The sequence below is a fragment of the Rana temporaria genome, chromosome 5 (assembly GCF_905171775.1).
Source record: "Rana temporaria chromosome 5, aRanTem1.1, whole genome shotgun sequence".
Taxonomy (NCBI): domain Eukaryota; kingdom Metazoa; phylum Chordata; class Amphibia; order Anura; family Ranidae; genus Rana; species Rana temporaria.
Window position 1 is genome coordinate 169,468,895 of NC_053493.1, and position 16,432 is coordinate 169,485,326.

A 16,432-nucleotide genomic window follows, 5' to 3' on the forward strand; every position below is an offset into this window, starting at 1 on the left:
GGGGGAGAGTTACTAAAACAGAATCTGGTGCAGAAGTGCATAGTAACCAATCAGTTTCTAGGTTTCATTGTCAAAGCTTAATTGAACAAGCTAAAGTTAGAAGCTGATCTTCTGTGTGCACCAGTTTAAGTAAATCTCCCAGATAATGTACTCCCAAACAAGCAGTATTGGTAGTAACTACATCTATTCCAACTTTTGTCTCTGCAGTGCAAACCAAGGAGGCCAGATAATACACCCAAGAACCTTTTAAATGTAAGGGACCTTTCCCACAGTGTTATATTAGACATCGACATTCATTAGGGTGGGCATCCAGGGAATGCACAATCACTTAAGCTGGCTATACATTAATATTTTTTTTTTTTGTTTTGTTTAACCCGTGGGTTGAATGAAAATAAATAAATTACTTGATTCCCCCATCCACACATTCGATGGAGATGGGGGAATCACTCTAGCTGTGTTCTATTGGCGGGGAGACTTCCCCACTGTCAAAATACACTCAACAGTGCTGCTGGCTATAGCTGACGGCACTACTGGTCATTCAGGGAAAGAAAGTCAGGAGATCAACTTCTTTACAATCAGCCTGCCCATACATGGATCAAAATTCGTCCGGTCCTAGTTAAACTGGCCACATTTCAATCCACATTTCAAGAGAAATAACTTTGCAGTGACAGCTTGTGTATTTCACATAATTCAGCTAAAATGGACATCTTATTACAGGATTCTCCTTCTTTGTTTGTTTACCAAACACAGGTGCAGTGTCGCAGATTGTTTGTATTTGTTCTCATTTTGGTATATAATCCAGCCAGCTGATCTATTTTTACTTCAACATTTTTTTTACCAGAACTGGCCAGATTTAGTGATGACCATATGTAAGGCCTCTTTTTTTGTTTTTTTTTTGTTTTGTTTTTTTGTTTAAACAAGAGCCGTGCATTCTTCAGTGAAAAAAAATATATAGAAAAATCTGCAGTTTTTGGTCAGTAATTTTTACGCCTCATGTGCGCAAATACATGTGATTGTGCGCAAATACCCATTTACACTTTAGCTGTTTTTTATATATAGAATGTTTATAATTTTACTTCTGTTGCCATGTTTTCATAATTGCATATGCAGCTATGTACTGTAGATCCCAATACTAGTGACTGACAATGCTACAGAGAGTATACATTTCTAAAAATTATTATTCATTGAAATTAAACAGACTTGCATTATTATGTTCTGTTCGTTTTTATTTCTTTATAGGTTTTTCTTGATGTGTTACATGTTTGTTAACCTGGCTTGTGCTTTACAAACATTGTTGCGAACACCAAATTGGAGACCGCGGTTTAAATACTATCACTGGTAAGAGTATTCCGTTTTCTTTTGTCTTTATTAAACAACATATATATTTTATATTTCGCTGCACAATGCCTTGAGGGCCTATTTTACTCCAGCCTCATCAGTTAGTTTTTAGTGCACTTATGTTCTGTTATGTGATAAAAGTGCATTGTCGTAAGGCAGTTCATTTGTTTGCCCACAAGCACCACAGCATATCAAAAACAGTGCAGGCAGGCCCTAAATGAGAAACCTCAAACTACCCAAAATGCGTTTACCTACACAATATTCAAATACAAAATCCAACTGGGGAAACCTTCTAAGAAATGGCTGCACATGATTTTTATTTTTTTCCCCAGAATACAGAGATCAAAGAAATAAGCATATAGAATACACATTAGCTACCCAGATAAAAGTAATCTACAATATTGGCAACAATAAGCTGCCCTTGAATATATAATAAACCGTGCAAAATTATAATAAACATAATTCAATATAATTTTGCATTGTTATATATTTATATATTTTTTTTTCTCACATGGTTATACACAATTTGAGCACTGCCTTTTGGTTGCTTAAAGCGAAAACATAGTCTTGAACTTTAACTGGTCGCCCAAATAAAAATACATGGAGCTGAAAATGAAGACCTTTTTAGTTGTTTCTCGGCTTAGATGGCAAGCCTGCTATATGTGCTTTTAGATTACACAGTTTGGCCACTTCGGATTTCAGCTGATGGTTAGAATACAGTGGGGAAGATTCAGAAAGAGATACGACGGCGTAACTCCTGATACGCCGTCGTATCTCTGAGTTCCGTCAGTCGTATCTATGCTCCTGATTCATAGAATCAGGTTCCGCATAGATATCCCTAAGATCCGACAGGTGTAAGTGACTTACACCGTCGGATCTTAGGCTGCAATTCCAGGCCGGCCACTAGGTGGTGTTTCGATTTTTTTATGCGACGAATATGCAAATGAGGATTTACGCCGATTCAGAAACGAACGACTGCCCGGCGCATTTTTTTTACGTCGTTTGCGTTCGGCTTTTTCCGGCGTATAGTTACCCCTGCTATGTGAGGGGTATCCTATGTTAAGTATGGGCGTCGTTCCCGCGCCGAGTTTTGAAATTTTACGTCGTTTGCGTAAGTCGATTTAGAAAAGAGCTGGACGTAAGTTACGCTCACGTTGAAACCAATGACGTCCTTGTGACGTCATTTGGAGCAATGCACACTGGGAAAGTTTACGGACGGCGCATGCGCAGTTCGTTCGGCGCAGGGACGCGCCTGATTTAAATTTTAAACGCCCCCTACCCGGCAAATTTGAATTCCGCCGGGAGATTTACAATACGCCGCCGCAACTTTACAGGCAAGTGCTTTCTGAATAAAGCACTTGCCTGAAAAACGTAAATCAGATAGGTTACGCGATTTAACCAGTTCCCGACCCCCGCATGTACATGTACGTCCACAATATGGCACGTACAGGCACATGGGCGTACACGTACGTCCTCGCCTATTAGCGGGTGGGGGGTCCGATCGGGACCCCCCCGCTACATGCGGAGGTCGGGTCCGCTCGGGGAGCGATCCGGGACCACGGCGCGGCTATTTGTTTATAGCCGCTCCGTCGCGATTGCTCCCCGGAGCTGAAGAACGGGGTGAGCCGTGTGTAAACACGGCTTCCCCGTCCTTCACTATGGCGGCGCATCGATCGCGTCATTCCCTTTATAGGGAAGACACGATCGATGACGTCATTCCTACAGCCACACCCCCAAACAGTTGTAAACACATACTAGGTGCACCCTAACTCCTACAGCGCCACCTGTGGTTAACTCCGAAACTGCAACTGTCATTTTCACAATAAAGAATGCAATTTAAATGCATTTTTTGCTGTGAAAATGACAATGGTCCCAAAAATGTGTCAAAATTGTCCGAAGTGTCCGCCATAATGTCGCAGTCACGAAAAAAATTGCTGATCGCCGCCATTAGTAGTAAAAAAAAAAAAAATAATAAAAATGCAATAAAACTATCCCCTATTTTGTAAACACTATAAATTTTGCGCAAACCAATCGATAAACGCTTATTGCGATTTTTTTTACTAAAAATAGGTAGAAGAATACGTATCGGCCTAAACTGAGGAAAAAAAATGTTTTTATATATGTTTTTGGGGGATATTTATTACAGCAAAAAGTAAAAAATATTGCTTTTTTTTCAAAATTGTCGCTCTATTTTTGTTTATAGCGCAAAAACTAAAAACCGCAGATGTGATCAAATACCACCAAAAGAAAGCTCTATTTGTGGGGAAAAAAGGACGCCAATTTTGTTTGGGAGCCACGTCGCACGACCGCGCAATTGTCTGTTAAAGCGACGCAGTCCCGAACTGTAAAAACACCTTGGGTCTTTAGGCTGCATATTGGTCCGGGGCTTAAGTGGTTAAAGATCCGCTGACCTATCTGAATCTGCCCCAGTATGTACAGCCAGTCAGCCAGTGACTTAACAGGTAGGCCAGGGCATATAGTCCAATGTTTGGGAGGCCCATGCCCCAATCATTTTTGGGGAGGAACAATTTATTTATTGCTTTTTGGGCATGTTTGTTCTTCAAGAGGAACCATGTATGTTTTTTGACATCTTAATGTTTTTGTAATAAGAGAATAAGGCATTTAAAAAAAAAAAAAAAACTTGTGGATATCATGATAAGTGTTTAATGCACCTAAATTTTAAAACATAACCCCCTTTATTACCAGGCCATTTTTTGCGATACGGCACAGCAGTCCTTTAACTGACAATTGCACGGTCAATCGATGCTGTACCCAAATAACATATATGTCCTTTTTTCCCCCACAAATAGGGCTTTCTTTTGGTGGTATTTAATCACCTTTGCGGTCTTTATTTTCTGAGCTATAAACCAAAAAATACAGCTATAAAACATATCAAATAAAAAATACAATTCCTCTTTCGTCCATGGACGGATACAGCTTCCTTATACTCTTGACTGTAGGGTTATGTTCCACGGTTTTTAGTTTTTGCGCTATAAACAAAAATAGAGCGACAATTTTGAAAAAAAATAATATTTTTTATATTTAATAAATATCCCCCAAAAATATATAAAAAAACTTTTTTTTTTCCTCAGTTTAGGCCAGTGTTTCTCAATTCCAGTCCTCAGGCCCCCCCAACAGGTCAGGTTTTCAGGATTTCCCTCAGATGAAAAGGCTGTGGTGATTACTAAGGCAGTGAAACTGATCAAATCACCTGTGCAAAATAATGGAAAACCTGACCTGTTGGGGGGGCCTGAGGACTGGAATTGAGAAACACTGGTTTAGGCCGATACTTATTCTTCTACATATTTTTCGTAAAAAAAAAAATCGCAATAAACGTTTGATTGTTTTGCGCAAAAGTTATAGCGTTTACAAAATAGGGGGTAGTTTTATGGCATTTTTATTAATATTTTTTTTTATTTGTAATGGCGGCGATCAGCGATTTTTTTTTTTTTCGGTACTGAGACATTATGGCGGACACTTTTGACACATTTTTGGGACCATTGGCATTTTTGTAGCGATCAGTGCTATAAAAATGCATTGGATTACTATAAAAATGCCACTGGCAGGGAAGGGGTTAAGTATGTTCCCTGGGTGTGTTCTAACTGTAGTGGGGGGGTGGCCTCACTAGGGGAAATGACTGATCGCTGTTCATACATTGTATGAACAGACGGTCAGGCATTTCTCCCCTGACAGGATCGGGAGCTGTGTGTTTACACACACGGCTCCCGGTCCTCGCTCTGTAACGAGCAATCACGGGTGCCCGGCGGCGATCGCGCCCTAGTGGCCGCTTCGAGATGCCGACGTATAGCTACGGGCTCTCGCGCAGGGGAGCCGATCTGCCTCTGGCGGCTGGTCGGCAAGTAGTTAAAGATTTCAATTTATTTTATTTTTATCCTGAGATCTTCTATCGACTGCCGGCTGGGTGACAGGCTGGATAATATAGATCCTTGTAGTCCCCCCAGTTCGGCCATCGAGCGTGAGCAGGCCTTGGCTACGCACTGGGTCGGCCACGACATACCCCATTGCTCCAGGGGTGGCCGGTGAGCTTTTTTCTCCGGGCCACACATATGACCAGGCTGCTAGCTGTCTGTCACAGTGAGCCGTGGCCGGCAGCTACTCCGTATTGCTCGGAAGTGGGTCTGTCAGGAACGCGCCAGCAGTCCTCGAAGGGATGGGTAAGTACTTTTCCTCCTGTTTTGGCAGGATGGAACAGCTGGGCTTTTCTAGGGGGGTCGATTAGGGGGTCTTGTGTCCTCCCTTCCCTTCTCCACCATGCTGTGACTGACCTGGGATGTACCTGAGGGGTTGTTTTTCCTATCCTGGTTGGGGGCTGCAGGGTGTTCTGGGCCCGCTCTCTGTGTGGGTGGTCTGCCATGGGGGTGCACTATGTTTTTCCGGCCTTCTCATCCACCTCAGTGTCCTTGGCACCAGGGTGGCAAGTCCCCTGGGATACCCCTTTTGGTCAGTACAGCAAGGAGGGTGGGTCTCTCTTTTTTTTTTTTTTTGTGACATTAGTCCCTGAGGGCTGTCAGGTGAGCGGGTCAGCATGGCGTCAGAAGCTGGCGCTTCTTCCCCAGACATTCCAGTGGTAACAACCGGTGCCCCTGTACCTGCGGTCCCTGTGGACACTTGGTCGGCAGTCCTGGAATCATTTGTTGCCAGGATGTAAGCGGTGTGTGGGCGATAGCTCTGACTCTGACTTGGGCCCAGCTGCGGCCCAGGGCCCTGAGGTATCAGAGGATGCGGACCAGGACCTTTCGGACAGTGAGGAGGACTCCAGGTCCGGGTCAGAGCAAGACAAGGCACTTGTTGGAGCTCTTATCACCGCAGTGCGTGACACCCTTAAGCTAGAGGATACTGCCGGGACATCTGCTGAAGGGTCGGTCCCTTTTGGATCCCACAAGCAGGCCCACACTGTGAAAATGTTTCCTTATGTGACATTTTTTGATAAGTTTATAGACAAGGAATGGGAACGACCGCAGAGGACCTTTGCGGCCCCTAAGGGCATGGCGGTCCATTACTCTTGTGGGGAGAGCCTTTTAAAAAAAGTGGGCATCTCCCCTGGTTGTGGACCCCCCGGTATCCGGTTGAACAAGCCAACCACGATTCCGGTTGAGGGAACCCCTTCATTTAAGGGCCCTGCTGACAGGAGGTCCGAAGTGGTAGGTCGGTCCATTTTCTCTATGCTGGGTTCAGCTTTGCGGCCTATTTTGGCTATGGCACTGATGTCGCAGACACTTACTGAATGGGCAAGACTATTGCACCAGGAGTTGGAAGAGCATCATGCTCCTCCAGGCTGCGTGGAACTGGCTGACCAGTTAGTTCATGGCCTCAAGTATGTCTGTGATGCAGCCCTGGATGCAGCTCCCTTGATCTCCAGAGCCTCAGTATCTGCGGTGGTTCTGCGACGCCTGATTTGGCTTAAGGTCTGGTCTGCTGACCAGACTTCCAAGGAGGCTCTGGCAGATTTGCCTTTCCGGGGCAGGAGGCTATTTGGTGCCTCCCTGGACGACATCATAAAGGATGCCACGGGAGGTAAGAGCACGATCCTCCCCCAGTCCAGAAAAAGAAAAGAGCCACGCCGCAGGCCTGGACCCTCTTTTTCCGCGCAAAAGCGGTATTTTCGTCAGTCAGGTCCCACAGGTAAGCATCCTTAGACCGACAAAGGGCCTGCTGGGGGACAAAAATGCCACTGGGTTGGCAAGCCAAATGAGCCTGCGAACAAATCTGTGACGGCATGAAGGTTTGCCCCGGCCCAACTTTTGGGTGGGGGGACGTCTGCACGAGTTTGCGGCTCGGTGGACCTGCCAGATTTCCGACCAGTGGGTCTGCAAAGTGGTTCCGTTGGGGTACAAGATGGTTTCTTTCTCATCCACCAAACAGATTCTTTCCCTCAAACCTTCCTCTCCTTCCTGCTTGTCGGGATGCCCTATTTGGGGCAGTGCAGGACTTGTTGAGCTGCGGGGTACTCATACCTGTGCCACTGCGGGAAAGGTTTCAGGGTTTCTACTCAAATCTGTTTGTGGTCCCCAAGGAGGACTGAGTCCGTCCAATCCTGGACCTCAAGTCTCTCAATGCCTTTGTAAATGTTCGGAAGTTTAGGATGGAATCAGTGTTCAGTCGACACAGGAAGAATCTCGCCTGCCAATCAATATTCTGGAACTCCGAGCGATCAGGCTGTGCCTCTCCACATGGTCGTGGAGCCTACAGGGGCGTCCAGTCAGGATTCAGTCGGAAAACGCCACGGTTGTGGCGTATGTCAACCATCAGGGGGGAACAAGAAGCTCCGCTGCAGCGTTAGAGGTCGCTCGCATCCTGAGGTGGGCAGAACGGAGCGTGCCGGCTCTATCTGCCCTATACTTTCCGGGCGTAGAAAACTTGCAAGCAGACTACCTAAGTCGCCAGACGCTGGACCAAGGAGAATGGTCCCTACACCCGGATGTGTTCCGCCTCTTTTTCCTAAGATAGATGTTGAGGTTCATGGCCAGGTCAAAAGATCCTTGGGCCATGGGGACAGTATTGGCTGATATATGCATTTCCCCAACTGAAACTGCTTCCTCGTCTGCTCCAGAGCGGAATCTGAGGGAATCCCAATGATCCTAATTTTCCCAGCTTTGCCTCGGCGTCCTTGGTACGCCGACCTAGTACACCTGGTGGCGGATGCTCCTTGGCGACTGCCAATGCAGGAGGACCTTCTCTCGCAAGGTCCCATTCTTCATCCTGCTTTACAGTCGCTGGCTTTAACGGCATAGCTGTTGAAAGCCAGGTGCTGAGAGACCAGGGCCTGTCAGATTCGTTTATTTCCACCATGCTGAGGGCACGTAAGTCATCTTCTCAGAAGATTTACCATTGCACAGGGAAGGCCTAAATCTCTGTGTGAAGAGATGGGGTGGCATCCACGTACATATTCTGTTTCTAGAATCCTGCTGTTTTTACAGCGGGAAGTGGATCAGAAGCTTGCCTTAGGCACCATTAAGGGGCAGATTTCATTTTTGGACGTTTTCTTTCAAAGTCCCTTGGTGTCCCACTCACTGGTGAGTACGTTTGTTCAAAGGGTTCAACATGTGGCTCCTCCGGTTCGACCACCACTACCTTCGCAGGATTTGAACCTAGTGCTCTCGTTGCTTCAGAAACCTCCTTTTGAGAACATTAGAGAAATTCCTCTCTTGACGCGCTCTCAGAAAGTTGCCTTTCCAGTGGCCATTACGTCTGTCAGACGGGTCTCTGAGTTGGTGGCCTTGTCTTGTAAGTCCCCCTACTTGGGCCTCCATAGAGATAAAACGGTGCTACGCCCACAGCCTTCATTTCTTTCAAAGGTGGTTTTCGGCTTTTCGTCTGAATGAGGATCCTTGAGTCCTCGGCCGTCACATCCCAAGGAGGCTGCGTTACATTCCTTAGACATGGTACGTGCTCTGCGGGGTGTATCTGTCTGCTACGGCTCAGTTTCGGAGGTCAGAATCACTGTTTGCATCGGTGTCTGGTCCAAAGAAAGGTCTGGCGGTCTCGTTGGCCACCATTTCCCGGTGGATCAGACAGATAGTGATTCAGGCTTACTCCCTGAAGGGGTGGGCACCTCCTTTTCCTGTCACGGCACATTCGATGCAATGGTGCTTCCTGGGCTTTCCGACATCAAGTGTCTGTCTCACAGCTGTGTAAGGCGGCGACCTGGTTGTCCGTTCACACTTTCACCAAGTTTTACAAGGTTGATGTTCGTGCATCTTCGGATGCCTGCTTCGGCCGCAAAGTTTTGCAGGTAGCAGTTTAAGGTTGCATCTCCTCCGTTGAGGAGCTCTAGTGTGTTGGGTTAAAGTTTGGTTTTTGATTGCTGTTCCCACCCCTCGATTCTGACACTGTTTGGGGACGTCCCTATGGTCAAGAGTATAAGGAAGCGGTGTCCGTCCATGGACGAAAGAGAAAATAGGATTTTTGTACTCATCGTAAAACCCTTTTCTCTGAAGTCCATGGACGGACACAGCACCCACCCCTCCTTTTTTTGAGTTTGCACTGCTTATTGAGCTCTCCTAATAGACGGAACATAACCCTACAGTCAAGAGTATAAGGAAGCTGTGTCCGTCCATGGACTTCTGAGAAAAGGCTTTTACAATGAGTGCAAAAATCCTATTTTTTCCGATGTGCAAACTGCCCATTCCATATGCAATAGTGCACCCCCATACCATCCAAGATGCAGGCTTTTGAATTGAGTGCTGATAACTCAAAAGGTCCCTTTCCTTTTTAGTCCAGAGAATGCAGTTCCCATGTCTGCCAAAAAGAATGTAACACTTTGATTTATCTGACCACAGAACAGTTTTCCAGATTGCAACAGACCAAACTCATGCCTGCTTTTATTGCGGTGCCATCTGAAGGCCTGAAGATTACAGGCATTCAATATTGCGTTTCAGCCTTGTCCCTTGCGCAGGGAGATTTCTACAGATTTTCCAGAATCTTTTTATATTATGTACTATATATGATAGTATCTTTACAAGTTTATGTTGAGAAACATTATTCTGAAATTGTTTTTACTTTTTTTTTTTTTTTTTAGAACACCACTTTTTACAGATTGGTGAACATCTGCTCATCTTTACTTTTGAGACACTCTGGGGCTTATTTACGAAAGACTAATCCACTTGGCACTACAAGTGCAGTCGCTGTAGATCTGAAGGGGACATGAAAGGAAAATAAAAAACAAAATTTTTCCTTGCACATGACTGGGTGATAAAATCAGCAGAGCTTCTCCTAATTTCAGAGCTTCCCCTCAGATCTGCAGTGATCTACAGCGACTGCACTTACAAGTGCACGTGTAGTGCAGAGTGGATTTCCCTTTAGTAAATCGACCCCTCTGACTCTCTAAGATGTTGTTTTTATACATAATTATGTTGCTAACCTGTTGCCATTTAACCTAATTAGTTGCAAAATGTTCTTCCAGCTCGCTCTTGTTGGTACCACTTACTGTTGCCAGCTTTTTGTTGCCCTGTCCCAACTTTTGTCAGACGTGTTGCCGTTATCAATGTCAAAATTACCTTTTTTTTTTTCCCTTTCTTAAAATTGTATATTTATGTTTAAACATTTGATGATTTCTAATGTGAATAGAATATAAAATACACAAGAGATAGAGCTGAGGGTGGAAACACTTTTGGGGGGGGGGGGGGGGGGGGGGGGGTTGGGGGTCAGCTCAAGTTTGAACACCGAAGTACATTCCAAGTTGAATGATTACCATGGCATGGACGTGCTTCCATATATAATCATGTATGTATAAATATATACACACATATATGTGATATAAATTATTTCCCTTTTAGGTAACGAGGCTCTTTTTAATTTTTTTTTTCTCTTTTATTTTTTAATTAGGACACTTTCATTTGTGGGAATGAGTTTATGCCTTGCTTTAATGTTCATTTGCTCTTGGTATTATGCGTTAGTTGCTATGCTGATTGCTGGATGCATCTATAAGTACATCGAATATAGAGGGTAAGTCAGATATTAGGAAAAGCTTGTTTTTATTTGTGTCGTAGTTTTTTTACTGTGTGTGAAATATATAAAATATCTCAAATATTATAAAAAATATTCCTTTGTGATGTAGATACTAGCAAAGCATGTCTTTACATGTATTACATTTTAGAAATTCGGTTTAAGCTTCACATGCGATGTCCATGTGATGTGATTTTAGCCATACAGATAGTATGGCTGAATTTGCATCGTATTCGGACCAAACACGCACAGGACCCTGCGAGTCAGATGCGATGCAGGAGCCTGCAGTCAATTCGCAGGGTTCCCACTTCACACAAATGGGACCCGGGACTAAACCTTAAATTTTTTTTAAAGCGCTGTTAGCAGCTGATTTAATCATTTACTAATGCTGCTTCTGTATCATTTTTAAAGAGTAAGTTTACTTTTGTTGAGAAAAAAACATTCCATATACAGTATACTGCAAGGATATTGACAAACTTTTTTACAGATTCTTACCTTTTGTTATTCTGAAGAAATGGCTGTTTTTTTGTCTGTGTCAATTTGGAAAACTAATGTGAATGGAAGCGGTTTTATAATTGTCAAGCCGCTGCTGCGTTTACAATGTTCTACTAAGGAATAGTTGAAAGAAGTGGAAAGATAGCGCTGGACCCATAGGTTTATTTTACGGTTTTTGTTCTCTTAAGGTGTTAAAGTGATTGTAAAGTCTTGTTTTTTTTTCCTTTAAAAATAATAAACATGTTATACTTACCTGCTCTGTTTCAGTGGATTTGCACAGAGCAGCCCAGATCCTCCTCTTCTTTGGGCCCCTCCCTCCTGTTCAGTGCCCCCACAACTAGCAGCTGGCTATGGGGACACCCAAGCTGAGTCACAGCTCCATGTGTCCATTCAGACACGAAGCCCCAACCCGGCCACGCCCCCTCTCTCACCTGATTAGCTAGCTGACTTTGACAGCAGCGGGAGCCAATGGCGCCGCTGCCATGTCTCAGCCATTCAGGAAGGAGAATGTCGGGTGGCTGAAACACTTGTGGACATCACTGGGCAGAGAGGGACCTTAGGTAAGTGTTAGGCTTCATGTACATGGGACGCTTTTACAACCTCTCCTGAATGATTTAACTTGACAGATAGTAACTCACGTTTAAAACGTCTGTTTTGCCGCGTTTACATGCTGCATTTTGCCGCGTTTGCGTTTAGAAGCATTTAAAACATTTTTTTTTTTTTTTTTTGAAAAATGCCTGTAAGGCCCCATGCACACAGGACGCCGGTGCAAACTCTGCTGAACACATGTTTTTAAAGGCTTAAACCGGCTTTTTACCGCGTTTGCGTTTTATAAGCGTTTAGTTAAGAAACATCATAAGACCCTCTCCCTAAGCTCAAAAAACAGTATTATTTAACCATTTCAGCCATTTTGTGAGACCAGAGTCAGTAGCAGCTGAGAGAGCAGCAGTGTACTTGTATTTAGCGTGTCACTTGCCACATCACCTGCCACAAGCTGCGGATTGTCCACTTGCCACGTCACCTGCCACATGTCGTGAATTCTCCACTTGCCACATCACCTGCCACAAGTTGTGAATTGTTCACTGGCCACATGTCGTGGATTGTCCACTGGCACATCACCTGCCACAAGTTGTGGATTGTCCACTTGCCATGTCACCTGGCCACTTCACCTACCACAAGTTGTAGATTGCCCACTTGCCATGTCACATGACCACGTCACCTGGCCATATCACCTGCCACAAGTTGTGGAGTGTCCACTTGCCACGTCACCTGGCCACGTCACCTGCCACAAGTTGTGGATTGTTCACTGGCCATGTCACCTGCCACAAGTTTTGGACTGTCCACGTCACCTGCCACAAGTTTTGGATTGTCCACTGACCACGTCACCTGCCACAAGTTTTGGATTGTCCACTGACCACGTCACCTGCCACAAGTTGTGGAATGTCCACTTGCCACGTCACCTGCCACAAGTTGTGGAATGTCCACTTGCCACGTCACCTGGCTACGTCACCTGCCACAAGTTGTGGATTGTCCACGTCACCTGGCCATGTCACCTGCCACGTCACCTACCACAAGTTGTGGATTGTCCACTTGCAATGTCACATGGCCAAGTCACCTGCCACAAGTTGTTGAATGTCCACTGGCCACGTCACCTACCACAATTTGTGGATTGCCCACTTGCCATGTCACCTGGCCACATCACCTGCCACGTCATCTACCACAAGTTGTGGATTGCCCACTTGCCATGTCACCTGGCCACATCACCTGCCATGTCACCAACCACAAGTTGTGGATTGTTCACTTGCCATGTCAAATGACCACGTCACCTGCCACAGGTTGTGGAATGTCCACTTGCCATGTCACCTGGTCATGTCACCTGGCCACATCACCTGCCCCAAGTTGTGGTGTGTCCACTTGACACGTCACCTGGCCACATCACCTGCCACAAGTTGTGGAATGTCCACTTGCCACGTCACCTGGCCACGCCACCTTCTACAAGTTGTGGATTGTCCACTTGACATGTCACCTGACCACTTCACTTGCCACGTCACCTGCCACGTCACCTGCCACAAGTTGTGTATTTTCCACTGGCCACGTCACCTGCCACAAGTTGTGGATTATTTACTTGCCACATCACCTGCCACAAGTTGTGGATTGTTTACTTGCCACGTCACCAGCCACAAGTTGTGGAGTGTCCACTTGCCATGTCACCTGACTATGTCACCTGCCACAAGTTGTGGCTTGTCCACTTGCCACGTCACCTGCCATAAGTTGTGGCTTGTCCACTTGCCACGTCACCTGCCATAAGTTGTGGAGTGTCCACTTGCCACGTCACCTGGCCATGTCACCTGCCACAAGTTGTGGATTTTTCACTGGCCATGTCACCTGGCCACGTCACCTGCCGCAAGTTGTGAATTGTCCATTTGCCACAAGTTGTGAATTGTCCACTTGTCACGTCACCTGCCACAAGTTGTGAATTGTCCACAATGCAACAGTTTTTTTTATATATTTTTTTGTTTTTTCATCGTTTGCCATCATTTTTGAGATTTCTAATGTAAAAAAATAGGTCACCTTTAAAAACGAAATCGCGGCAAAACCCCGGTACCGCGTTTAGCGACATTTAGTAACTGCCTAAAAACGTCATGGACACATAGGATAACATTGAATGTGTTCAGGGGCAGTTGAAAAAAGGTGTCCAACTGCCTCTGAACACGCGTTTAAGGCCCCATGCACACGAGACGCTGGTAAACTCGAGTTCAGAGGCATTTGGGCATTTTTTTAATGTTATCCTATGTGTCCATGCACACATTCACATTTTTTTGCGTTTTAAAGCTGTTGGGTTTAGGCTCGTTTTTTCAGAAGCAAAATTTTGGGTTCAGACGCAAATCGAGGCAAAACGCCGCTAATCGCGGGAAAACGCGGTACCGGCATTTTGCCGCGAATTTGTATATAGGCGTTTTTAAAGGTGACCTATTTTTTTACATTCGAAATCTCAAAAATGATGGCAAATGATGAAAAAACATAAAAAAATGTAATTGCTTGCATTGTGGACAATCCACAACTTGTGGCAGGTGACGTGGCCAGGTGACGTGGCCAGTGGACAATCCACAACTTGTGGTAGGTGACGTGGCCAGGTGATGTGGCAAGTGTACAATCCACAACTTGTGGTAGGTGACGTGGCCAGGTGATGTGGCAGGTGACGTGGCCAGTGGACAATCCACAACTTGTGGCAGATGACATGGCCAGGTGACGTGGCAAGTGGACAATCCACAACTTGTGGCAGGTGACGTGGCCAGTGGACAATCCACAACTTGTGGCCGGTGATGTGGCAGGTGATGTGGCAAGTGCACAATTCACAACTTGTGGCCAGGTGACATGGCAGGTGACGTGGCCAGTGGACAATCCACAACTTGTGGCAGGTGACGTGGCCAGGTGATTTGGCAAGTGGATAATCCACTTGTGGCAGGTGACGTGACAAGTGGACAATCCACAACTTGTGGCAGGTGTTGTGGTCAGGTGACGTGGCAAGTGGACAATCCACAACTTGTGGCAGGTGACGTGGCCAGGTGACGTGGCGAGGTGACATGGCAAGTGGACAATCCACAACTTGTGGCAGGTGACGTGGCCAGTGGACAATCCACAACTTGTGGCAGGTGGCATGGCCAGGTGACATGGCAGATGACATGGCAAGTGGACCATACACAACTTGAGGCAGGTGACGTGGCAAGTGGACAATCCACAACTTGTGGTAGGTGACGTGGCCAGGTGATGTGGCAGGTGACGTGGCCAGGTCACGTGGCCAGTGGACAATCCACAACTTGTGGCTAGTTGACGTGGCAGGTGATGTGGCCAGTGGACAATCCACAACTTGTGGCAGGTGACGTGGCCAGGTGACATGGCAAGTGGACAATCCACAACTTGTGGCAGGTAACGTGGCCAGGTGACATGGCAGGTGATGTGGCCAGGTGATGTGGCCAGTGGACAATCCACAACTTATGGCAGGTGACGTGGCCAGGTAATTTGGCAAGTGCATAATCCACTTGTGGCAGGTGATGTGGCAAGTGGACAATCCACAACTTGTGGCAGGTGTCATGGTCAGGTGACGTGGCCAGTGGACAATCCACAACTTGTGGCAGGTGACATGGCCAGTTGACGTGGCAAGGTGACATGGCAAGTGGACAATCCACAACTTGTGGCAGGTAACGTGGCCAGGTGACATGGCAGGTGATGTGGCCAGGTGACGTGGCCAGCGGACAATCCACAACTTGTGGCAGGTGACGTGGCCAGGTGATTTGGCAAGTGCATAATCCACTTGTGGCAGGTGACGTGGCAAGTGGACAATCCACAACTTGTGGCAGGTGACGTGACCAGTTGACGTGGCAGGTGACGTGGCCAGTGGACAATCCACAACTTGTGGCAGGTAACGTGGCCAGGTGATGTGGCCAAGTGACGTGGCACGTGACGTGGCCAGGTGACATGGCAAGTGGACAATCCACAACTTGTGGCCAGGTGACATGGCAGGTGACGTGGCCAGTGGACAATCCACAACTTGTGGCAGGTGGCGTGGCCAGGTGACATGGCAGATGGACAATTCACAACTTGAGGCAGGTGACGTGGCAAGTGACACGCTAAATACACGTACACTGCTGCTCTCTCAGCTGCTCTGGTCTCACAAAATGGCTGAAATGGTTAAATAATACTGTTTTTTTAGCTTAGGGAGGGTCTTGTGATGTTTCTTAACCAAACGCTTATAAACGCAAACGCGGTAAAACGCCGCAAAATTCGCGACAAAAACGGGCGTTTTAAACGCCGTTTTTTGCGTTTGAAAACTTGTGTTTAGATGAATTTGCATCTGCGTCTCGTGTGCATGGGGCCTAAGAGTGTCTCGTGTGCATGGGGCCTAAACAAAACCTGCCTAAATGCAAGTTACCGCGTTTTAGCCATGTTTTGAAGCATTTGGCACTTAAAATGCCTCTAAACTCAGCTTTTGAACCAATTTTTTTGCATTCCAAAAAAAGCCTCTAACTCAACTGCCTAGAAACTACTGTAAACGACCCTATGTACATGTACTGATAAGATAACATAGAGGAGAGTTCAGTAACAGTTGAACAAAAATGCCCAACTGCTCCTAAAC

The 16,432-nt window shown here is 46.1% G+C and overlaps 1 protein-coding gene across 2 annotated transcripts in view; it reads left to right on the plus strand.

Moving 5' to 3' along the window:
* Positions 1-16,432, plus strand: part of SLC12A7 (solute carrier family 12 member 7) — a 574,243-nt gene that overhangs the window by 367,573 nt on the left and 190,238 nt on the right. For both annotated transcript variants that reach the window (XM_040353352.1, XM_040353353.1), the window contains exons 14-15: positions 1,240-1,338; positions 10,684-10,803. In XM_040353352.1, coding sequence (XP_040209286.1) covers positions 1,240-1,338; positions 10,684-10,803 — 219 coding nt within the window. The remainder of the gene's footprint in view (positions 1-1,239; positions 1,339-10,683; positions 10,804-16,432) is intronic.